The sequence below is a fragment of the Megalobrama amblycephala genome, linkage group LG10 (genome assembly GCF_018812025.1).
Source record: "Megalobrama amblycephala isolate DHTTF-2021 linkage group LG10, ASM1881202v1, whole genome shotgun sequence".
NCBI lineage: Eukaryota > Metazoa > Chordata > Actinopteri > Cypriniformes > Xenocyprididae > Megalobrama > Megalobrama amblycephala.
Genome location: NC_063053.1, coordinates 6,192,771 through 6,217,464, shown reverse-complemented (window position 1 = coordinate 6,217,464; position 24,694 = coordinate 6,192,771). Strand labels below are relative to the sequence as shown.

The 24,694-nt window shown below is 39.0% G+C and overlaps 2 protein-coding genes across 9 annotated transcripts in view; one reads left to right on the top strand and one right to left on the bottom strand.

The window, feature by feature from the left end:
- The window catches only part of slc4a11 (solute carrier family 4 member 11), a 103,330-nt gene extending 86,809 nt beyond the window's left edge, over positions 1-16,521 (bottom strand). For 2 of the 8 annotated variants that reach the window (XM_048204164.1, XM_048204173.1), the window contains exon 1: positions 11,216-11,484. In XM_048204164.1, the coding sequence (XP_048060121.1) occupies positions 11,216-11,276 (61 nt within the window). In that variant the 5' untranslated portion in view covers positions 11,277-11,484. Of the gene's footprint in view, positions 1-4,850; positions 5,100-11,215; positions 11,485-16,430 lie in introns of those variants that run through there. The other 6 variants (XM_048204169.1, XM_048204166.1, XM_048204167.1 and 3 more) reach the window with 5 other exon arrangements.
- Positions 13,433-22,978, top strand: ky (kyphoscoliosis peptidase). Its single transcript, XM_048204175.1, has 7 exons — positions 13,433-13,925; positions 14,082-14,683; positions 14,761-14,875; positions 16,411-16,528; positions 16,604-16,795; positions 18,284-18,474; positions 21,170-22,978. The coding sequence occupies exons 1-7, from the start codon at positions 13,904-13,906 to the stop codon at positions 22,492-22,494; spliced, it is 2,565 nt and encodes an 854-aa protein (XP_048060132.1). The 5' UTR covers positions 13,433-13,903; the 3' UTR covers positions 22,495-22,978.
- Positions 22,979-24,694: the final 1,716 nt, after the last annotated feature.

Below are 24,694 nucleotides of genomic sequence, written 5' to 3'. Positions count from 1 at the left end.
GAATTGCGTGATGTAAAGTCAGAATTGCGTGATATAAAGTCAGAATTGCGAGTTATAAAGTCAGAATTGCGTGATATAAAGTCAGAATTGCGTGATATAAAGTCAGAATTGCGAGTTATAAAGTCAGAATTGCGTGATATAAAGTCAGAATTGCGAGTTATAAAGTCAGAATCGCGTGATATAAAGTCAGAATTGCGAGTTATAAAGTCAGAATTGCGAGATATAGTCAGAATTGCGTGATATAAAGTCATAATTGCGTGATATAAAGTTATAATTGCGTGATATAAAGTTATAATTGTGAGTTATAAAGTCAGAATTGCGAAATATATAGTCAGAATTGTGAGATATAAAGTCAGAATTGTGAGTTACAGTCAGAATTGCGTGATATAAAGTCAGAATTGCGAGTTATAAAGTCAGAATTGCGAGTTATAAAGTCAGAATTGCGTGATATAAAGTCAGAATTGCAAGTTAAAAAGTCAGAATTGCGAGTTATAAAGTCAGAATTGTGTGATATAAAGTCAGAATTGCGAGTTATAAAGTCAGAATTGCGTGATATAAAGTCATAATTGCGAGTTATAAAGTCAGAATTGTGTGATATAAAGTCATAATTGCGTGATGTAAAGTTATAATTGCGAGTTATAAAGTCAGAATTGCGAGATATAAAGTCAGAATAGAATTGCGAGTTATAAAGTCAGAACTACGAGTTATAAAGTCAGAACTACGAGTTATAAAGTCAGAATTGTGTGATATAAAGTCAGAATTGCATTATATGAAGTAAGAACTGCGAGTTATAAAGTCAGAATTGCGAGATATAAAGTCAGAATAGAATTGCGAGTTACAAAGTCAGAATTACGAGTTATAAAGTAAGAATTGAGCGATATAAAGTAAAAAAAAAACATCTTTTTCTCAGAATTGCGAGTTTATGTCTTGCAATTCTGACTTTATAACTTGCAATTGCGAGTTTAAAATGTCGCAATTCTGAGGAAAAAAGTCAGAATTGCAAGATAAAATGTAAAAAAAAAAAACAATTACCTTTTTTATTTTTTTATTTAGTGGCAGAAACAAGCTTCCATAACGTAATCAATCTCTCTATATTTTTTTCCTCTTTAAAGTCATAGAAACGCTATTGTGGATTTTTTCTCTTGCTATTTTGGCAAATGGGAAATTATATAGGTAGTTTCCAATCACCACTAGAAGTTTACGTAATAACTGTCAACTTCCGCTTCTGAGAAGCCTGGAATGTCAAAAAAAAAAAAGGCCATAAACCAGCAAAAAACTGAAATAAATCAAAAAAGGATGCAGCAGCTGTGAACAGTAATGATCAAGAATGTGTGTACACATTTTGTCCATTCAAGTGCAGATTATTTCACAGATATAATTAAGAAAAAAAGCTAAACATATAGAATATGCTTATTCAAATATGGCAACCTGGAAAATAAATCCTTCCTCAACCTTGCACATTGAAAGCACTTTTTTCACCCAACATAAGTCTCCCAGAAGATGTGTAGTACCATCCAATCAGATCAGAACTGGCAATTTCGGCCAGGTCTTGCTTTTTGTGAGTGTAATATGCATCAGTGAACAGACCGTGGGCGGTCCATCTGAGGATCTTCTGATCGTCATGAAGAAGATACCATTTTGATAATAGATTTATTAAATCCCTGACACAGAGTAAGGTGTAACTCAGTTCTTCACATGTTCGTTTGAAATAACCTTTCATGGTAATTTGCAGGGAAATTCGGAAGCTGCAGCCATTTGAGTCAGTGCTTTTAGATGAATTTCAGACGGCAGGGATGTTTCTGCAGCGCGTGGCTTGGCTGATGCGTCCGTCTCACCTCATTCTCTCGGTGTGATAGGAGAAATCACCGGGTGACCCTGATAGTGATCTATGCATACTCTGCACATCAAATGGTGTTATATAGACGTAGTATGTGAGCCAGCGTCTCCCTCTCTGCCTTTCTTCATCTCACTCTCTATAAGCCGTAGGAGAAAATACGCATAGCGGCGTGTGCGCAAAAGCAAACCACACCAAACAGTAACAGGAAAACCAGCATCTAGTTAACATCACGATGATGGCATCAGATCTCACTCTCTTTAGCCCATGTATCCCTGTACAAAAACCTCTTGAGCACAGGAAAGAGAAACAGAGACGGCGATAGAGAGAGAAAGGTGGACGTCAAGACCCAGTGACCGCAGCGCTAACATGCTTCAACATGACAGCCGTCTTTAATCACACGGCACCAAGGGAACGCGCAGCTTAAATGTGTTTGCGTGGACACTATTGTCCTGTACATCAAGGGAATACAGATTTTCCTTCCCTTCATATCTCGTCTGCTCTGGTTTCGTGAGCGCTCTGCTGGGGGATTCCTGCTAATTGCTTGCACATTCCCTTCTTCCTCTATTAAAGCCAGGCCACCATTCCCCTTTACAATCTACAGTACCACCGCCACAAGAGAAGAAGACCGAACCGGAGACAAAACACAAGTGAGAGAGGACAGAAAAAGGATACAGCTGTATCATAAGTGTCCTTATGAGGAATACGAATTCTAAAACTAAAACCAAAAATTCTAAACTAAAACGGAAAGACTGTTTGACATTTGAAGGCCATGATGGTATCTAGTTTATGCCAAAGACGGTTTGTCATACAGCCTGACACGTGCGTGTGTGTTCTAGTGCATCAGAAAGGTGGATGAGCATCTGCCATATGCATGTTGTAGCTTATCACAAAAGTGGCATGTGTGTGAGGTTTCTCCCCTGGCGCACGGGCAGCTTCGCAATCAAAGGTCGGAATTCATCAACACTGGCATCCTCCGACATCTTGAAGCAATCTAAGGTTTACTCCCGGGGTGGGCGGGGGGCGCGTCTGTTTGCCTGAGCGTGGGTGTTTGTGTGTGCGTGGATGCGAGAGGGGGTTCCTGACATTCGCTAACCAGAAAGTGAGGACGGAGCATTTGAAACTTCTCCCGTGAGCTATATTTAATCCATTACGGAGAAGCAGAGGCATGTCTATCTGCGATCAGAATGTTAGCGGAAGAGATGCCCAATAAATTAGGCTCTCGCAAACAAGACACAGCTCTTGGCAAAGTCCGACTTTTGCCTCCAAAAATATCCACATTACGACCATGTGTGTAAATCAGAAAAGGGTCAGGAGGACCAATCTCTCCATCATGTGAACGTCTGCGACGGCTGCTCCCTTTGCGCTCACAGACAGCGCTCTTTGTATGAGAGAGGATGCCCATATGGCTGTTTTACAGTGTACCATAAACAGAGGAGATAAACAGAGGAATGTGTGATTCTAATTTCCCCTGCAGACTGTAATGTACAGTGGGTGGAAGACAAACGGAGAATAGAAAAGTCAGAGATTGCCTAACCGCATTATGGGACACGGAGGATAACTGTACACGCACATACACAGATAAATTAGGAGACACACAGCCACGCAAAGTCGATCGGCCCTCCAGAAAATTACATCAATTCATATCCCACCATCTGCAAGCGCAAATGGGACGTTCAATACGCAAGCATGGGGGGAAATCGTAAATAAAGGAATCTGGGGACAAAATGTCCACCTTTCATGTGTGGGTGAGCAATCACGAAGCTCGTTAGAGAGAAAGACAGTCGTAAAAAGACAGAGGACATCGTTTATTACATTAGCCTCGTTTATTAATTTTATTTTCTCATCTATCCATTCAAGCAACTTCATTCCTGTTGCAGTGAACGTTCACCTACGTGGAATTGTGAAACGCATATATGAGAAAGTTCTCAGTGCACCGATGGCCCGTGACCTGCTCCAATGACATTGAGATTCGGTGGATATTATGGTATTGACAGAGTGCCACAACGATTATCCACGAGCCGAGACGGGCACAAAGTAAGTGTCAATTAGAACAGCCTTTATCAAATGCGCACTTGATGCTTTTTGTCACACACGCAGAGAAACACACGTAATCACGCAAGGAGAGAAAATTGAGACATCAACTGATTTGAAGTTCAACCCTTAGGCGAAGCATGCAAATCACAGTCTCATTATGTATGTATGTATGTGTGTGTGAGTGTGTGTGTGTGTTGGGGGGAAGACGGGCACAAGATTTAGTGTCTTCCCACTTCTATTACCTACTGTGTTTACACTGAGGCTTTGAGCGAAGGCAAAGGACAGAAAGAGAGCGCTGTAGGTGCACTTGTGCAGTACGACAGCGCATGTGTGTTGCATGCGGTATTAGACAGACTTCTCACAACGAGATGAATTGAACAGCAACATTGCGTACAAATAAGACCTACTCTCCCAGAAGACTACACGTACCCGCTCGTTCTCACGCACACGCACTCTCGAGTACCGCCTGAACGGGGATATAGGTACTTGATTTTGATCTGTGTTTTGCATCAGTCGCTTTTCTCATGTCTCCTTCTCCCTCATTTGTATTTACGTGTGCGTGTGTGTTTGAAATGTGCGTGCGGGTATCTGAAAGTGTGTGATGTCATTTTTCTTTTTTCCTGTTTACTCGACTAAGATTAACAGCGTAAAAGCATTTACGACGCATTCCAGAAAACCAGCCCCGAAAAAGCCCGTCTGCATTCCAGCATAACGCACCCCAAAAAACAGCAGCAGCAACAGCAGCAGCAACAGCAGCAGCGGTGGCGGCAGTGTGTGAGAAAAACAATTCACAGACCTGCAGGATTCAACAGAGAGAAAACTTACAACAACACACAAACACACATGCATCCTCTCCACTGCACGTTTAGCACACACAGTCTCAAATTTCAGGGAACCCTCGGATACCCGGTCGTGACGGCGCAGGAACATGTGCATATGTGTGCGTGTGTGTATGTGTGATAGTGCATGTGGTTCTTACCGGATGGCACGAAATGAAGAACTTTGTTTGCTTCCATCATTCCCTTCTCAACCCATAATCATCCTGTAGTCCTGACACTAATGAGGGCAAGATCACCTCTGCTCCGGTCTCCTCTCTCTCTCCTCCTCTCTTCACTTCTACCTCTCTCCCTCTCTCTCTCTCTCTCTCTCTCTCTGTATCTATCTTTCTTTCTCTCTCTCTCATTCCTCAGACATATTTAGTGAGTCAGCCTTGCCCTGCCTCCGCTGAGCTGTGACTCTGGGTCCTAAAGCCTACATTTCCTGCATTTCACTTTGCGTACTTGATGCTTGCTGTCATAAATCGTCACGACAAACGCCGTCTGGCATTTAGCATTACTTGTTTTGTGTGCGAGAGAAATAAGTCTTGTGTCAGAGTTGTCAATAAAATGTGTATTACGATAAAAGATGCATGATTCTGATACATGTTGCGTGCTTGTAAGTTTACAAACTGATGTCACTGTGATGTCCTTTGTTTCTTTCACAATAAGGAATAATGTCATTCTAGCATCCAGCAAAATCATTGCACGCTAGAAACGCACACCCTATCGTTAGGTGTGGTGCTTTTGGATTGCTTGATGCTGTTATTTTTGGTGTGGTGCTTCTGGATTATTTGATGCTGTTATTTTTGGCAAAGACATGTTGAAACAATAATGTTTCAGAGAGATTTACTGCAAAGATGGCTGCAGAAATTTGGTACATTAGCTGACGCACATTGTACGCGTCTTGTTCTCAGTCAGCTGTGTAAGACTCAACGCCGTCTTTGCAGTGTAAAGGCGGCTATACATTTAAACAGATGCAAGACAGAAAAGATCAATTCAAACAGATGTTTAAAAAAGCTCAGAACGCAAATAGCACATTATTGCAGTCGATTAGATTTTGAATGGCAAACGTTCAAGCAATTTAAGTCAATGGAAGACTTTTTTTTAAAGTCCACCTGTGGTGAAAATCAAGTTTTTAATGCTGTTTATATGTCTATGTGGTGTTTTTAACAGGCTTTAAGACAAACCATGTGCAAATTCATGTCAGCACCATTGCAGAGTATTTTCTGTTTAAAACTGCAGTGATTTAAAGACAGTTTCAAAAACGCAGTTTGAAATCGCTGGTGTTTGTGACGTCACAAATGACCTTGTAACCAATCACGTCAACGTGCTGGCGGGCTTTTGCATATCATTAATTATGACCACTCTGAAGCAAGGGAGTTGTGTAACATTAGCAACACATTATTAGCCGTTTGATAACTTAGTCAAGCAAAAGGCTAATCATATTAATTACCATTATGTGTCCGATGTTGTAAAAAACGATAGCATTGTGAAGCGTTTACCTCAGTACGTTGTCCGATTGGATCTCTGAGCTTGTGTGAGTGATTGGAGGTGGGGCTAATTAGCATATTCATAGATCCACGTATACTAAATGAAGCAAGGGTGTAGAGTTACATTTAAGCTATTTTAAGGCATGAAGAATTTTTTTCTTTAATTTTAAATTATAAAGCTTATGAGAAAAACACAAATCAACATATTTTGCACTCTTAAAAAGGATCGTTCAACCAAAAAAAAAAATATTCAAAAATAATAATAATTCCAAACCTGTATGACTGTTTCTTCTGTGAAACATTAAAGAAGATATTTTGAGAAATGAGTTTTTCATGTCCATGCAATGGAGGTCGATAGTAACCAAAACTGTTTACTTACCAACATTCTTCAAAGCAAGTCATACAGGTTTGAACAGACATGAGGGTGAGCAAATGATGACAGAATGTTCATTTTTGGGTGAACTATCCCTTAAAAAAATATCTTTACTGTTCAACTGGATGATCTGAGGGTGAGTAAATTAACAGCAAATTTTCATTTTTGAGTGAACTATCCCTTTAAGTTTTAACAGTGGCTGCATGAATTGCAGAAGATGTAGATGAAAAACAACAGAAGATGATTATAAAGAAAAAAGAAAGAGCAACAAAAGAAGACAATAAACAAAACAATGTCGATAAACCAAAAGGCAAACAAAAGAAGTAGAAGATGAAGAAGATGACAAAGGAGAAGCAGTGAAAGAAGATGTTGAAGCAGGAAAAGAAGCAGCAAGAAAAGAAGATCATGACGAGAAAGCGGAAGTAAATTAAAAAGTTGGCGACGAAAAAGAAGCATCAGAAGACAATGATGAAGAAGAAGGAAAAGAAGAATAGAATGTCTGAGGAATTTCTAGCAAGTACTGTAATGACTCATCATTCCGAGGCTGTTTGTTTTATTTCTCTGTCGAGTGGAGTGGGGGGTGTAGTATGGGGGGGGGGATATCTGTTTTTTATTTCAGCCCTCACAATAAGTCTTATAAAAAGTGTAGAACCCCTCTCTCCTCCCTCCATTTTGTTGCCATCAAAGGCTCTTTCCACAAAACACACCTGCTGGCAGCGTGTAAAACAGTTTGTAGAGGCGTGTGTATATGTATATGTGTGTGTGTGTGTGTGTAAGGCAGGAATGTTCACACAGCTCTTGTGTAAACCCTAGACTGTATTGTGATGCACTGCTCTTTTAAACTATTTTGTTATGGACAGACAGAGTACCTCCCACAGTATGACATCCAAAGGGCTTGATTCGGCCACCTACGCCAACAAACATTCAACATAATGACGCTACTGAAATATTATACCTCACAATCATCACATACATATAGTCTGATTCATTCAAAAGAGATGCGGTGTATGTAGGGTTTGAAGGGTTAAGTCCTGATGTGGGCACAGGATGCAGAGGGTACACAAAGTGAGGTCAATCTCTGACCTTGCTATTGTCCTTGAGTTCAGCAGAGTTGTCCGGAGGTGCCAGACAAACACACATACAGCACAGCGAAATTTTTGGGCTAGAATAGGGACGCAATGTGCATTGGCCAACAGAAAGACATCCCTACAGCAAAGCAAAGAGGGTTCTGGGTGACGCACTGCCCCCTAGTGCCCTGTGTGGCTGTCAGAGGTCTAAACATCTACCTTACACGACTCTTTGGAGCCACACACACACACACACACACACACGTTGCGCTTTCATGTTTTATGGGAGCTTTCTATAGAGAAATTGATTTTTATACTGTACAAACTGCATATTCTATCCCCTAACCCTAAACGCACTCACAGAAAACTTTTGCATTTTTACATTTACAAAAAAAAACATTACGTATGATTTATAAGCTGTTTTCCTCATGGGGACCAAAAAATGTCCCCAAAAGGACACTGCCATTTTTGTGGGGACATTTTGTTCCCTTAACGTAGGGTATACCTGAACCACAAACACACACACACACACACACACACACACACACACACACACACTGTCACTTGGCCCTAGACCTCACTTCCTATCTGTGTTTAACTGTGATAGTCAGATCATAGGCTTCAGAGGAAATGTTTTGTTGTCTTTCTGGACAAACAATGGGTATTAGAGATTTATGGTTAGTGACTGCTGACTATAACACTTTAAGTCATGAGGTACCGCCCCAAAACGTCACTAAACATATTTTTGCATAACTTCTAAACTATCCATTCACATCTATAAACACAAGTAATTGTCTTCCAGATAAGTAAAGCTGATCATTTACTCCCAAAACAGATTCACTGCATTCAAATTATTAGCAATATGAGTCATCTGAAATAAGTAGTCAACAATAGAGTACTCCAAAATTATACAATGTTTGACTTAAATGTGGATAAAGAAGGGGGTTTTCCAGCACAGGTCAATGTTCGGGGCTTAAGAAAATTCTTACATTCATTACATATATTTTGACTATATTCCTTGTAAACTTATGTGTTTTGGTTTTCTGTGATGTATTCTAGCTTTTTGTTACAACAACCACCAAGATATTTATCTTGTTATCAAGCTGGCTAAAATAGATGAGGTTTTGCCTTGTAATATGGAAACATTATTCATCATGTCCATTTATTTTAAAAAAGTAATATTTTTGTAAATAAAAAAAAAGACTAAAGAAAACTTAACATTTAAGAAAAATATAAAAATTATTTCTAACAAATAGAAAAATTATTACCAAAAAATAAGAGCTAATAATTTTCTTTAAATCTTTACTGATGTTTTAATGCTTTTATTGAAGTAGCGACAGATCTTTTCTTCTGTATTGACATACATCCGAGTGAAAGAAAAACATAGGGTGGGACATAGTTCTATCCCTTGGTTGTTGATTGGATGGAGGCAGATGAATTTGCGCTCGACTGTAAGAAAGGGACAGGGTTTAAGTGGACTAAATGATTGGAGAAGTCCTGCATATGTCAACAGAGAGAAGTCTGTCATTTACCTGAAGATCGAAGATTTTGATTGAGCGCGTGCATCATTCACATTAAGATCAATAAGACGCATTTAGAAAGGGTGAATTTCCATTTCATGTCCACTTTAAAACGAAATATGAGTTCGCTTTTCATTCACATTGATCCTGCTTTTGAAAATTTAATCTTTTTGGTCCATTTGGTTTGTAATTGGGTCTCAGTCCACTTTCCATTCACACTTCCTTCTGGAACCAAACCCATTGAAATATTATTACGCACTGCAAAGGCAAAATGCAGTAACTACACAAGTTATCAAAATGGGTTTTGTTATAGGTTTAATTCAGCTGTCACATTCATGTCATAAAGTTTAATTTGTCCAAATTCTTTCTTTGGTACAAGAATTATGGTCAAGTCCTGTAAACGCCAGCTCTTTTTGAGTTTGCTTTACACAGACACTCACAGACACACACACACACACACAGAGAGAGATTTGTATTGTATCTCCAGGAAGAGCCAACAGTCAAACTAAGTGAACAACAAAGGGTGGAGCTTCCTTCCCCTGGACCCTCACCTAATGTAAGTAATGTATCAGTGAGAGTATGTGTCTGTGTGAGCGCATGTGCACAAGCTTGTGAGAGAGAATGCATGTGCATTCACTGTGAGATTTGAGTTGAGAAAAACAATACATTTATATATCTAAATAGCTTGACATGCTAAAGCCAGTCTGATAGGTGTTACAATGGAGCCAAAGTCTGTCATAATTTGATTTCACAACCTAAGATGATACAATAACGAAGAGAGCAGCGAAAAATCTTGTTAAAAGGTTACCTCACACTTGTAGTAGTTATGAGCTCCAAGGCTGAGAGAATATGTGGGAGAATGCATGTTATGTCTACACTTGTACTAACTTTCCGATTCTTGTCAGGTAAGCAAGAATTTGAAATTGCACAACTACTGCAAGTGGCGGATGTTGATATTTATATGTGTGCAATGATGCCTTAAAAAGAGGCTTTGATCAGATAAACAGATAGCTTTTGACATTGTGAATCTAACAACTGAAAGACAACAGAATAAAAAGATGAGTCTTTATCCAGTCCTTCCTTCCCTCATTACCCTAAGAGCATGAGCCCAGACAGCTTATGTGAAGCTCTATTGTATAGCAAGCTACTGGGACACTCACCTTTGTGTGTGTGTGTGTGTGTGTGTGTGTGTCAGCCTTGATAAGGAACAGAAAATACAGCTTAATCATGAAGAAAAACCAGTGAAAGTAATTATACTGATACAAAATCATTGTTCATTGCACATTTTTAATTTAAATGTGTTAATACATCATAGCTAAACTGTGAAAATGATAAAATCAGATTATAGTTTTTCAAAAATTTCTTTTTAGTAAAGTCCTAATGCAGTGGCTGTCCAAATGTCTGTATGGTAGATTTGCATAATATATCAAATCTGATTTAATTTAGAATTTAGATATAATTATAAATTATCCATATTTCTCATGGTTAAGGTTGGGCAGCAGTGATCATTTCTGCACTCTAACTTTGTCCTTGTGTTAGTCTGGGATAACATGGACTAGACAATAGGACTGTAGGAGTGATAATAAAGTTTGATTTCTGGAAAATGCCATATCCCTTAAAAAAATCACTGTGGTAACCATACCATAATACCATATTGTATAATGTAAATGGTATGAATTGTATAAATTATAAATGGTAACTTGCTACCGGGCACCACTGTCATAAAAAATAAATTTAAACACATTCTGTTTGATGTTGCCTACATCCGATATTCATTTTTTATGGCTTTACAGTTGTATAAGTAACTGTAGGATAACTATGGTTGCCATGGTAATGTTTAAGTTTTTCTGAAAAATGTAATCTAGTTCAAGAGTATAACTGAAAAACAAATATTTGTTATGTTTGCAGTAAAGTAAGCTATATTCACATACGCGAAATATCCAGTAGGCTACTGCTTTCACAATAACAAACTTGTATTTTTAACTCTTACAACTATTATCACAAGCAAATTTCTCTAAATAGTTGTTTTTATAAAGTTCGTAACGACAATCACCTTTTCGATACAAATATTCTTACCTTCAGCAAAGCGGTTAACAGTCACTCCCCTCATGTCATTACCGTCTTTATCCGTCTTCATGATGTCTTTCAGTTTGGTATGCCTTTAATGACTGAAATCACATCCAGGGGAATGTTTTTTGAGAGTTAGTTTACCTTTATATCCAAACTAGCTAGTCAAGTTGTTCTCTTTTCTCCTGAGTGTGAAACACTGGCAGGCATATTAGCGGTGCGCGCGAGTGTTCCGCAGGTGTGCATGACAGCACGAGCGCAAGAAGTGCAGCACGCGAACAAAAGCTCGTGAATCTGGACCAATCAAGTTCCAGCAAAACAGAGCTACTGGACGACAAGGATGGTCCACCAGTATCATTACTGAGCAGATGTAAGCGGGAAAACAGTTTTGGCCTGTTTAAGAACATCTTAAACGTGATATTAAATTAATAACAAACTGACATAAAACTAGTACAAGGGAAAGCTTCCCCACTAGAGAGCGCGCGCAGGGAACGCGGCACACGTGCACTCTTGGCAATTTGAAATTTTATAGATGATATTTTTCTTTCTTTCTATTTAAGTTGTGAGTGACTGTGAATTTGGATTCTTTATTCAGATATCTTACATTTACTGTGTGGATTTGCTTTAACTTTAGGGGAGAACACTGTGTTACAGTCTGTTCTTAATACTGATGCTTGAAAGCACTGGACATTTGTCTCCCTTATCTGATTCACCCAGTTCAGTTCGTGGAGCCTCTACTAATGAGCTGATGAGTTGAATCAGGTGTAGTAGATAAGGGAGACATCCACCATCACCATTCAGTGCTGTGCAGTGCAGGTCGAGGATTGAGATCCACTAGCCTTTTATGTTCCGTCTACATAAAAATCTTAAAAATGCAGGTTCTTTTTTGGCATCTTTGGTTCCATTAAGAACCTTTAACATCAACGGAACATTTGCAGTGCACAAATGGTTCTTAATTGTTAGATTTTTAGAATGTTCTTCAAAGGAAGAAAAAAAAAAAACTCTTTTAAAGGATTAGTTCACTTTCAAATAAAATTTTCCTGATAATTTACTCACCCCCATGTCATCCAAGATGTTCATGTCTTTCTTTCTTCAGTCTAAAAGAAATTAAGGTTTTTGATGAAAACATTCCAGGATTTTTCTCCTTATAATGGACTTCAATGGCCTCCAAATGGTTGAAGGTCAAAATTACAGTTTCAGTGCAGCTTCAAAGGGCTTTAAACGATGCCAGACAAGGAATAAGGGTCTTATCTAGAGAAACCATCGGTCATTTTCGGAAAAAAAATGTAAATGTATATGCTTTATATAAACAAATGATTTTGTATTCTTCAAAAAACTTACGCTGTATGTCCTACTCCTTTCCTATTCTACTTACGGAACAAATGCAGCGCCATTTCCATTTTTTCCATAAGTAGAATAGGGAAGGATAGGACATACAGCGTAAGCTTTTTGAAGAATATGAACGTGCAATTTTGGCAGAACCACTTGGAAGGTGATCATTTGTTTATATAAAGCATATACAGAATAATCCTTGAATGTTTTCATCAAAAAGCCTTAATTTCTTTTCGACTGAAGAAAGAAAGACATGAACATCTTGGATGACATGGGGGTGAGTAAATTATCAGGAAAATTTTATTTGAAAGTGAACTAATCCTTTAAGAACTGTTCATTGAAGGTTCTTTGGGGAACCAAAAATGGTTCTTCTATGCAAAAATCATTTTTGGAACCTTTAAGTGTGTAAGATATAGATAGGAGACAGAACACGTACTGTGCAAGGCTACTTTTGGGGCTTTTGTATTATCACATCTTGAGCAGGAGAGAGGCCATGTCTCCATCACTTCATGTCCTCATGTTATCTACAAGGCTGCATGTACATAGAAAAGTCCTTCATTTGAACATGATGCAAACCAGAAACAGGAAAACTCATGCAAAGAGAAGTTTTATTCAACAACCTGGAGGGGAGAACTTCATGAATAAACACACAACTGCAGTCATTGCTATTCTGGCATGCTGCCGATGGGTAATTGGTCAGGGGTAATTCAGCCTGCTAGAGGGGGGTATGTAAGAGGACCCCTGAGGGCCCCCGACAGGCCGTCTGACATGGAGCCCAAGCCAATGAGGATGTTTTTGGAGGAAGGGTTTCTATGTATGGAAATAAAAACTGCTTTGTTTTTCTGCACATAGCGACAGTATCCACTAAGGCCAGCTTCAATTTCCATATCAGCGATTTTATTTACATAAGGAAAGTCATTTAGGGTATACGAGGTTAACGAGTCCAAGACTGGCACTGAAGGAGATGAATTATTGTGATGAATTATTGTTATTAATGTGTGTGTGCTCCTCCCACTTTATTTCTTCATCCTGAGTAGACTAAACATTCCCACAAAGACTTTAATACACTTAACAAGGTCATGGTTGACATTGTTTACGCATGTTTGTTAGCTAATAAATTTATCAGTTACCCACCACAACCTTCTTCACCCTCCGTGCCAACATCAAATGTCCTTCTTTCTACCCCCTCTCTTGTATCTTTGAGCTCATTGGTTGTCATGATAAGTCCAAGTGTATTTTTAGCATGCTATCCTTTCATAGGGGTGGACACAGGGAGAAAATAGATATAGACAGACCCCTGCAATAGAAAACAAAACTTGGATAAATCTGCTACTACCAACACTTCTTCTGAAAGTGACAGAAGGTATGAGTTTCGCAACTGCAAAAGGTAAGATTTTCCATTTAATTGCATTTCATATGTTTTTTGGAGTGTTTTAAAACTAAGAAGAGTGTAGATGTTTTTGGATTTAAAGTGATGCAACATGCACAATGACTTATATTGTTGGTCAGACATTTTCTTGTCCTCTCATTTGCATGGATGAAGCTCAAGCTGATCAGCAACCAATCACAACAAAAAACAGCAACCGAGGCCACCAACCAGAAGAAACTGCAACAGACTCAAACAATGACACACAGAAACAAAACTTCGATTTGAAAGTAGAAGATGGTGTGGTGAAATATAAACTTCAAAATGTATCTGGAAGCCAAGAGACCAGCATAAGGGATGAAGAGAACAGCACCAAAGTCTGTTTGACTATTAAGAGCCACCGAGGAGGTTCACAGTCAGTGGAGCAAAATGACCCAAAGCCCTTAGCCGTTGTACCGATACAAGAAAATGCTGTTTCTCATAAGGTACTGTTAGAGAACTTTGATGGGAAGTTATGTGAGGAACAAAGGCCGAGCACAAAGCGCCAACTGTCCGCCGAGAGCGCGGCGAAGTCAGTGAGCGTAAGAAAGAGGAGCACTGTGAAAAAGAGCCAAGAGGAGATTGTGAAACCCCTCTCAGTTGCCAGCCCTGGCACGCAATCTGGGAGACCTTATCTACCTGCAGTCTCCTCCTCTCAGAGGAAACCCAGAAAATTGCTGTTCCCCAGCACTGATATTTTCAACAAAGTAGACACATTTTCAATCAAGAAAGGAAAAGAGGTAACAGACAACACACACGTCTTTGTCCTTTTTGTTCTCGTAAACAATAGATTTAGGCATGAATATGTGTTTTTCAGCTGAGGGAGCTGGAAGTATTTGATGCTCAGAAGATTGCGTGTGCAGTCACTGAGGGAAGCAGAAATGATCTGGAAAAACTCAGGGCCATATGGATCTGGCTATGCCATAATATTGGTAACTGCACATGCAAAAATGTAGAAAATGATTTTTCAAAGTTTTCAAGGGTTAGGTTACTAATTTACTCACCCTTTGACTGAAAGAAGAAAGTCATATGGCTATCCTACTGTAGGTGTATATGACTTTCTTCTTTCAGTCAAACACAGTCAGAGTTAAAAAATATTCTAGCTCTTCCAAGCTTTATAATGGGAGTGAATAGTAACTGAGATTTTGAATCCCAAAAAAGCACATCCATTCATCATAAAAGTAATCCATACGGCTCCAGGGGGTTAATAAAGGCCTTCTGACGTGAAGCGATGCTTTTTAGTAAGAAAAATATCCCTACTGGCTTTCGTACATGAGTCGATTCCGGTGAAAGAGTGAACTTTGACCTGACGCATGACATAATGACAAATATCGCAGAGCAAAACAAAACACTGGTCACAAATTAGAAGTCTAAAGCCCAGAACACTGTGCGATTTCAGTAATCTCATAAGATCATTACAAGTCACATGGATCTAATAAACTTGGCTACGACAAATATGTAGACTGTACGATGAGGACAACTAATGAATTGTAGGCTGCGACGCACGCTAGCGCAGCGTCATCAGCATGCGCTGTAAATTGTAGTGCCACATGTTGCGTTGAATATCAATACGTCATTTCATGTTGGAGTATCATTGGCTGGTCAGTAGGTGTAGGTTGTAGCAGCAAACACACTGTGATGATCATGGTGAATTTCTGACACTGTCAGAAAATTATCGTAGGTCGCAAAACCGTGACAGCGGCCGTCTTTGAACCTCTCTCACTGCCACACGATGGCAATCTTTTGTTTGGGACAGCTGAAAATCGTGCAGTGTGTCCTGGGCTTTAAACGAGAATTTTTAAAGAGAAATGTCGGTGGAGCTTGAGTTTGTTACCCAGTCCTATATGTTTGAACCACGAGAGACGTCTACTCTCACCTAAACTTATGCTTACGCCTACCTCCTACGTCATACGCCTAAACTCGACTCTCTCGTGAACGCGCAGACAGATGTTACCGGAAGCAAGTGATTACAGTCTATAAAGTTATAAATATGGATATTTTTCTTACAAAAAATCCATCACTTAGCTTCAGAAGGCCTTTATTAACCCCCTGGAGTCGTCTGGATTACTTTTATGATGGATGGATGGATGTGCTTTTTTGGGCTTCAAAATACTGGTTACTATTCACTCCCATTATAAAGCTTGGAAGAGCGAGAATATTTTTTAATATAACTCCGATTGTGTTTGACTGAAAGAAGATAGTCATATACATCTAGGATGGCTTGAGGGTGAGTAAATTATGGGATAATTTTCATTTTTGGGTGAACTATCCCTTTAAATAAAACAGTATTGGAGTATGTTTTAGAAGAATGCATTATTTCAGTTTTTCTACTTCAAAATTTCTGAGTAATTTCTGAGTGAAAAATGGTTTCTACTATACGATTTCTTATTAGTGCTTACACGCACTTTTAGCTCTTTTTTTGAGTGTATTTCCTCAGGCAAATTGTCTCATGCGTTTGTGTGTGTAGAGTATGATTTAGAGGGATACCTTGGTCTTTCTCCGAAGATTTGCTCATCTGATGAGGTCATCAGGAAGGGAAAGGGTGTATGTAGTGGATACTCCGGTCTCTGTGTGGAAATGTGCAGGTAAATGGCCAAAGGTATGTACGTACACACATCATGCCAGTAGTACGCAGCTCTGAACTTTCTCTCTTTCTCTAGGGAGGTGGCCATTGAGTGTGTGGAGGTGAGTGGGTACAGCAAAGGCATTGGATACCAGGCCAGGCACAGTTTAGCTGAGAAGCGTTCCGATCATGAGTGGAATGCTGTCTTCGTGGGGGGTCAGTGGTGGCTGCTTGATGCTTGCTGGGGCGCTGGCACTGTGGATATGAAAAGCAAAACATTTGTGAAGAGGTCAGGCTCCTCAGAGTGTCAGTTATACATATCATACAGTACACTCATACTGACAAATCATGAGTAGTTTTACACCATTGTTTGTGTATATTCTACAGCATGTAAGAGTTGGGTTCCTGGGATAAAAAATAAAATTAAATAACATTTTGGGAAGGAAAACATAAAATTCAATTCAACACAATAATGAGATGTACTCCTCAAAAGCCTGATGTCTCATATTTGATACTCACATCTTTTTTTTTTTTTTATTATGTAAGGGTAATCAAGTAATTCTGAATTGCTTCAATCCAGTAAGTGCTCCTCTTGAAATATTACTAACAATAAAAAGCTTTCACAGCAAAAAGACGTGTATCACGACCGGAAGACAGATGCTTTTAGAACTGTACTAAAAGCCTTTTTACTTGCTAAAAAAAGTATAAACTGTCAAACCGATGACAGAAGGCATTTAGTAGATTGTATACAACAGTTTTGTTTTTTTTGTTTTTTTACAGCAAATGTTTGATCATGTTGATAATTTAGAGGCCTTATAAATTTGCATATGAAATATGGTACAGTAGGCTTTATAGGGTTAAAGGCACACTATGTAAATTTTCACCACTAGAGTTCGCTTATTCAAAACAATGGCATAACCTGATGACGCCTTGATTTCGTGAAATCATGCGAGGTGTTGTCTTCACGTCTACAGCCGGTGGAAACGAATATGATTGGACTCGAAATCAGAAATCATGTTCATGGATGAGATTATTAACGTTACTGTAGTATGAAGCAGAGCAGGGCCAAGTGCTGTGCGAGCAGAAACGAGGCCGCTGGAGCGATTGCTAATGAGACAGGAGCGCGACACACATCGGCGGCTCCTTTGAGACACCTGTTGCACAATGCAGTAAGATTGTACCTAGATCGATATTAGGCATGGTAAAACACGGTACTCGTGGTAAATCAAGAAAACGAGACCGAAACAATAAGACTAAACGTGTTGAGCTATATAACATGATTAGTTTTCTGTCGATGAATATATCTAAACAGTTGCTCATCTGTCTAATAAAACATATAATATATTAAAGCGTTTTTGGTGTTTCCATGGTTTCTACAAAATAAAAACCCGAGGGTCATGCAGGTATGATGCATTGATAGGTGACGCACGGACACGGACACGGACACCGTGGTTAAAATTACTTATTTTTCTGGATTTAAACAGTCTTGGAATTTGGGATAATGTACTGTAAGTACACAAGTGAACAAAATATATAACATTGTATTTGGATATTTTAATCCAAAAAATCTTACATATTGTGTAATTTCAACATGATTTTAAAAAACAAGTTTTATATTGTACTGTTACTTTGTATTTCATTATATCACCAATGCTTTATGGGATTATTGTTCAGTGCCCTCTTAAATGACTCTGAGTAGACTACAGGGTTATATATTTGACTTTTTTTCTGATTTACAAAAACCATTGTAATAAGTATTGACGTCTGTCACTTTCAGGTATGATGACTTTTATTTCCTGACTGAACCCAGTGAGTTCATAAACTCACATTTTCCTGATGACCAGACCTGGCAACTGCTCACCTCACCCATCTCTATGGAAGAGTTTGAAATGAGACCCTTGAAGACCTCAGCATTTTATCAGTTTGGATTGACTCTCACACAACCTACACAGTACAAAACAATCACAGGTGTGCACACACAAAACATACACTATCAATGCAACTACACAAATGCATAACAGAATAATTCACAAACTCAAAAGGGAAGATTAGTAAAGCAAACACAATGTCTGTTAGACTGTATTGAGATAATAGGCAGCTGCTGGCATCTGCTTGTGGGGAGAAGCTCTGAGAAAACAGATTAGACCATTTGCTGCAGAGATTAGACTGTCTCATGAGCGAAAAAAAAAAGTTATTGTAACTAAAACTTCCTGAATGCTTTCTACTCTATGCACTGCAACAAACACAGGCAAGAATATTAAATAACAAACATGAGTGGTACCAAGAATGGCTGCATACAAACTGAAGCTAAAGTAGTGCCACTCCTGGAAAACGCAGGGTCTCGAGATGCATTTTTAAAAGTCTTTTAACTTGAAACCACGTCTTAAAAAACTGGACGCTTGCATGTGAGACGGTATAAAGCAGCACAACACCACGGAAAAATAGTCTAATATGCTTACATAGAAAACAAAAACTATTGTAGTGCAACACACACACATATAAAAAATTGCACTTTGAGAACGAAAGTCACTATGAAATCAAAATTCTTACTTTTAATGGAATATTGCAGTACTTTTATAAGTGATTTATAATCATGTCCTCATAATCTTTAATCAAAATAGCTTCCCTCCCTCTTGCAGCGACATCTTATTTCTTCTCTGATGACGGGACAACCTGTCTCTCACATGAGATCACAGCAATAGCAAACCATAAAGATCCAATCAATTCCTGATAGATAAAATCAAGTCCCCCCCACATCTTTTCTTGTTTGAGAAACCTCGGATATACGTCACAACAGGGAAGAAAAGACTATTGCAACATCCATTTCATTCCGACTTTAATAGTAAAACGAATTGATAAATTGAAATTGATTTCAGCAAGCACAAACTACTCAAAAGCAACAGTCCTTCCAGTGGACTCAGTATCCTTATTCATTCACTCATTTTCATTCACTCCTTCAAGTGGCCTATGTTAGTAACGTAGGGAATAGTCAGGGGCGATTTCGGATACAGACTTTTGCCACGATTCCATCGAAATAATTTGTCCCAGGAACTTCTTTCCCCAGGAACTTTTCCACTCCAGACCTATTGCTAGCTGCGTTTCCATAGTGGTACCATGAAGATAATCCAGTGACGTAGGACTGTGCGTGACTTTCCAGTTTCCACTGGATTTCGTCCTCCGCATATAAGCTTAATAAAGCCTGTACCTTGTCGTCAGTCCATCGGTCATATTTTTTAAACCCCATTGTTGATTCGAATAGCAAACAACTCTTACTGCATGCACCACAACAGACTTTAAAAAGATGATGCTTGAAATAAAATGCTGTGTGGAGTCAACCAATCAAAATGCTGCATGAACTCAACCAATCAGCATTTCAACACCCAAGTCCCACCCCCGAAAGTTCCGGAACTTTGAAAAAGTACTACCTAGCGAGCAGGTACTTTCAGAGGGGGAATTTTTTTACCCGGAACTTAATTTAGACCCTGGTTTCTGCGGTCGAAACACACCGAGTACCACCCCAAAGTTCCTAGTTCCTGGGGAAAGTTCCTGCAGTGGAAACGCAGCATTTAAAGACACAAAACAGCCTAAAACACAGTGCCTCTTAACAGCAGCTTACCAAAACTTACACTAATACATCTATAGTATGGCTTCTAATACGGTATTCCTTTCAAAAACAGTGTACAGTATAAAAGCATCCATATTTCTTGTTTACATCTGCTAGAAGCCAAACATGTATGACTGTTATCCCTTATAACTATAGGGCTTTCGCACCGGAGGAACATTATAGTTCCTATAACTATTGGCGGAAGTATCTGCTTTTTGCCGTGTTGGCACCGCAGGAACTGCGACTGATTTTAGTTATAAGAACGCCTTTGGGGGAACTAAATTAGCTCCTACTTCCCAGTAGGGTCTAACTCAATACAATATGAACTACGAGTGATGAAACTGTAAGCTGACTGGCTGAACGCATGCTGTACGAAACATCGGCACCCACCATTTTTAAAAAGCCACAAACTTTACATATACTTACTCCACAAACATGGAAAACAGCGATAGATTGACCAATGCCAAAGTCCAGATGTTGTTGAATGCTGTGCTTGGTTGAATCCCAAATGGCACACTTCTGTGCACTTTCGGTCTTGTGGACTTAAAATGGCTGCCGCGCATGCATGTCCGTTAAGTCTAAGAGAGGGTGTCTCATTGCGCCCACAATGCACACTTCAGCTGAGCCCGCAAGTTTGTGAGCTATGCAGAGGACTTTACCTGGCAGTCAAAGTGGCATTACGTCATGAAAGCACGGACTTGGAGGAAGACCGCAAGTGTTTAGGGTGCCATTTGGGATTCAGCCCTTAAATAACGTCACTGTCAGCCGGCTTACGTCACTTCAAAGTTCCTACTGGTGGTGCGAATGCAACCAGGAAAATGGTCTTAGGGGAATGTTTACTTCTCAGGGGACCGCCATGGTGGCTATCTCCTATAACTAACAGGTGTGAAACCCCCTTATGTCAACCATCATAAATTCAGGAGTGGTTCTCCATGCATGCATTTAAGAATTTTACTTCCTTATTTACATGTGGTTGTCACTGCCAAAATTTTCTAGAGCAAACGAAGGCACAATATTACTGTAGCATTTTGTAAATGTGTCAAAATTTGTTTTTCACAGATGACGGGGAAGCAGTTGTGTCTGTGAGATCCTCAAGACCATTGACCTTTTCGTATGAGATGAGGCAGCAGGATCCCCAGACAGGTGCTCTAAAGCAGGAGGAGGTTGACAGCTCCTGTGGTCTCCTGTCAGTTACTCAACAAGGGATGAAGCTGCGATTACTGCCCCCAGAGCCTGGGGCCTACGAGGTGAAACTGTTTGCCCGGCGAGAGGGTGAATCTGGTGTTCTGCGGTGGGTTTGCTCTCTCGAGCTGGAGTGCCCTAGTATCCAGAAGAGGCAGGCCCTACCTGATAATCCCTACCTGAACTGGGGCCTGGCAGCAGGGGCATCAGCATTAGGTGTCAAGGATTGCAGCCTCGCTGGAGAAGAGGCTATGGAGGTGGGTGAGGGTGGCGAGTGCAAGGTGATCCTACACACATCACGACCTCTGATGATGGTGTGTGAACTCGCGCACCACGAGCTCGATGCCACAACAGCCAAGCGCTGCCTTGCATCGCAAATCACAGCAGAGCAGCTGGTGTGCAACGTCATGTGCCCGTACAAAGGATTTTACCGGCTGTCCATATTTGTGCAGGATTACGATAGTGGAAGTGGGACTTTTCAAAACGCCGGGAACTATCTGCTGCACTGTCAAAGTCCAGGGTTGAGTCCAAATGTTTTGTATCCTGCAGACCTTGGCCTGTGGTGTGGTCCTGGGATGCGTACTCAAGAAGCCGGACTGTCTCATTTCAGCCACACAGGGGCGATAGTGAATGCACCACAGGGGCGGTGCAACATCACCTTCCATTGCGCTTCGCCAGACCTGCAAATACACACAGTCCTCTGCGCTGAGCTCCACGAGGAGGCCCATTTTCCTCTGTCCCGATATGTACTCCTGACATTTACAGAAACTAAGGTAACTGTGAGTGTGTGCGCGCCCAGAGCAGGAGTTTATCGTCTTGCTCTTTATGGACGCAAACCCCCTCAGCAGGACTACATGTCTTTGTGTGACTTCATAATCAGGAGTGTGTGTGAAAAGCCCGGAGATCCATTCCCCTGTGTATATTCAGCGTGGGGAAGAGGGTGTGTGTTGCTGGAGCCCCGCACAGGTGTGCTGGCTCCACAAAGTTCAGCGAGTTTTCGCGTGCGGGTACCAGGTGCTCAAAGAGTGTGTGTCGTGGGGGAGAAACGAACGGATCTGAAGATGAATAAGAGCAGAGTTTGGGAAGGTGAGGCTGCCACTGGAAATGCCACACAACTCAAGCTCGCTGCTGTCACTAAAGAAAGCAATGACATGCATGTTCTCATGACCTTTGATGTCCTAAACCTGGAGAATGAACTGTGAACAGAACAGACTTTTGTCTAGAGGACAAAAGGGCTATGGTCACACTGCAGTTCAATTTGGTACAACTGATTTCTTTTGTTCCTTATCACATTTTTGGAAGATAGTGTGGACCTTGATGTTCTGGTTAATCATATAATAATAAATCATATTATATATATATATATATATATCTGTTGTTTGAGAACACTGCAAAAAAAAAATACTTTTCATAGAAATATGAAAACATAAGATAAATTAACAAGAAGCTAAACTGTGTAAGATAAAGACAAGAGTAGAGTACATATATTTAAATGTATGTATTTATTTATTTTATAATTTTTTTCATTAAAATGAATTAGAATCATGCCTGAAAGAAGAAAACAACATGTCATATATTTGTTTTGTATGTAAGAGGATTAGGGCCAAGCAATAATAAAAAAATAAAACCATCTCGAGATTAAAGTTGTTAAATTGAGAAAAAACTCGAGAAAAAAGTTGAAATAAAATGTTGAGAATAAACTTGTTAAATTACGAGAAAAAACTCATTAAATTTCGAGAAAAAAAGTCGTTAAATTACGAGAACAAATTTGTTAAATTACGAATTTGTTCTCATAAATTAACGACTTTATTCTCAAAATTTTATCTCGACTTTTTTTTCTCGAAATTCAACGACTTTTTTTCCTCATAATTTAACGAATGTTCTCATAATCTAACGACTTTTTTCTCGTAATTTAATTACTTTATTCTCAACATTTTATCTCGACTTTTTTCTCGTAATCTAACGACTTTTTTCTCGTAATTTAATGACTTTATTCTCAACATTTTATCTCGACTTTTTTCTTGAAATTTAATGACTTTTTTCTCGTGATTTAATGACTTTATTCTCAACATTTTATCTCGACTTTTTTCTTGAAATTTAACGACTTTTTTCTCGTAATTTAATGACTTTATTCTCAACATTTTATTTCGACTTTTTTCTCGAAATTTAACAACTTTAATCTCGAGATGGTTTTATTTATTTTTTTTATTATTGCTTGGCCCTAATTCTCTTCCGTAGTTTTGCACAAAGTCTTATTATAGCTGGATATAATATCTGGAAATCTCTGGAAATAACATCAACAAATTATACACACACACACTACTGTTCAAAAGTTTGGTGTCAGTAAAACTTTACTATATATAAATAATACTTTTGCATTAAATTGATCAAAACTGACAGTAAATTCCTTTATTTTGTTACAAAAAAAGCATATTTCAAATAAATGCTGTTCTTTTAAACTTTCTATTCAAAGAATCTTGAAAAAATGGATCAGTTTACACAAAAATATTAAGCAGCATTTTCAACACTGATAACAATAAAAAAATTTCTTAAGCAACAAAATCAGCATATCTGAAAAATTTCTGAAAGATCATGCGACACCGCAGACTGGATTAATGGCTGCTTTGCCATCACAGGAACAAACTACATTTCAAAATATATTAAACCAAAAAAAGTTATTTTAAATAGTAATAATATTTCACAATTTTACTGTTTATGCTGTATTTTTAATCAAATAAATGCAGCCTGGCATATAAGACTAATTTCAAAAACATCAACAAATCTTTTAAACTGTGGTCTATATCACATTTGAGTAGAATTTGATTTGCGCACTTTGGCTTGCAGTGTGAACATAGCCTAAAATAAGGGGAAAGAATAGAGCAAAAGGATATGTTAGAAACATCAAACGTCAAAGTGTGATAATGTCCACTCATATTTTTGAATAAGCTGTTTCTTAATGACATATGTCACTGTATGTGTGTGTGTGTGAATGCTATATTTGCATGGTGACACAGAGAGTCTATATCCGCACCTGCTCTTAGGCGCTGCAAGTGTCAGGGACATAAAGTGACTGGCAGATTAAAGGGCACTCTGGCTTCAGTGTGTGTAACAGAAGGGACAATCATTGTTCATCTTATACATCAATCCCTGACAGTGATCAACAGAACAGATATGACCAAACAACTGCCATGTTCAATGTAGCTTGAACATGGTGATGCATGACGTTAACAACAGCAAGTCATGAGTTCAATTCCCAGGGAATGCATGCATTAAAAAAAAGAAAAAAAAAAGAAAAGAAAATGTATAGCTTGAAGTCAGTATCTGCATAAATGTAAATGTTCTTAATCAAATTATAATTCATACATATTTATATCACAATTAAAGATTTAAACTTGCTTTAAA

Coding starts and splice junctions, on each gene's coding strand:
- ky (XM_048204175.1), top strand. CDS start 13,904: ATGAGTTTCGCAACTGCAAAAG. Junction 13,926..14,081: donor GAGTTTCGCAACTGCAAAAG/GTAAGATTTTCC, acceptor GCATGGATGAAG/CTCAAGCTGATCAGCAACCA. Junction 16,796..18,283: donor AGCAAAACATTTGTGAAGAG/GTCAGGCTCCTC, acceptor TGTCACTTTCAG/GTATGATGACTTTTATTTCC.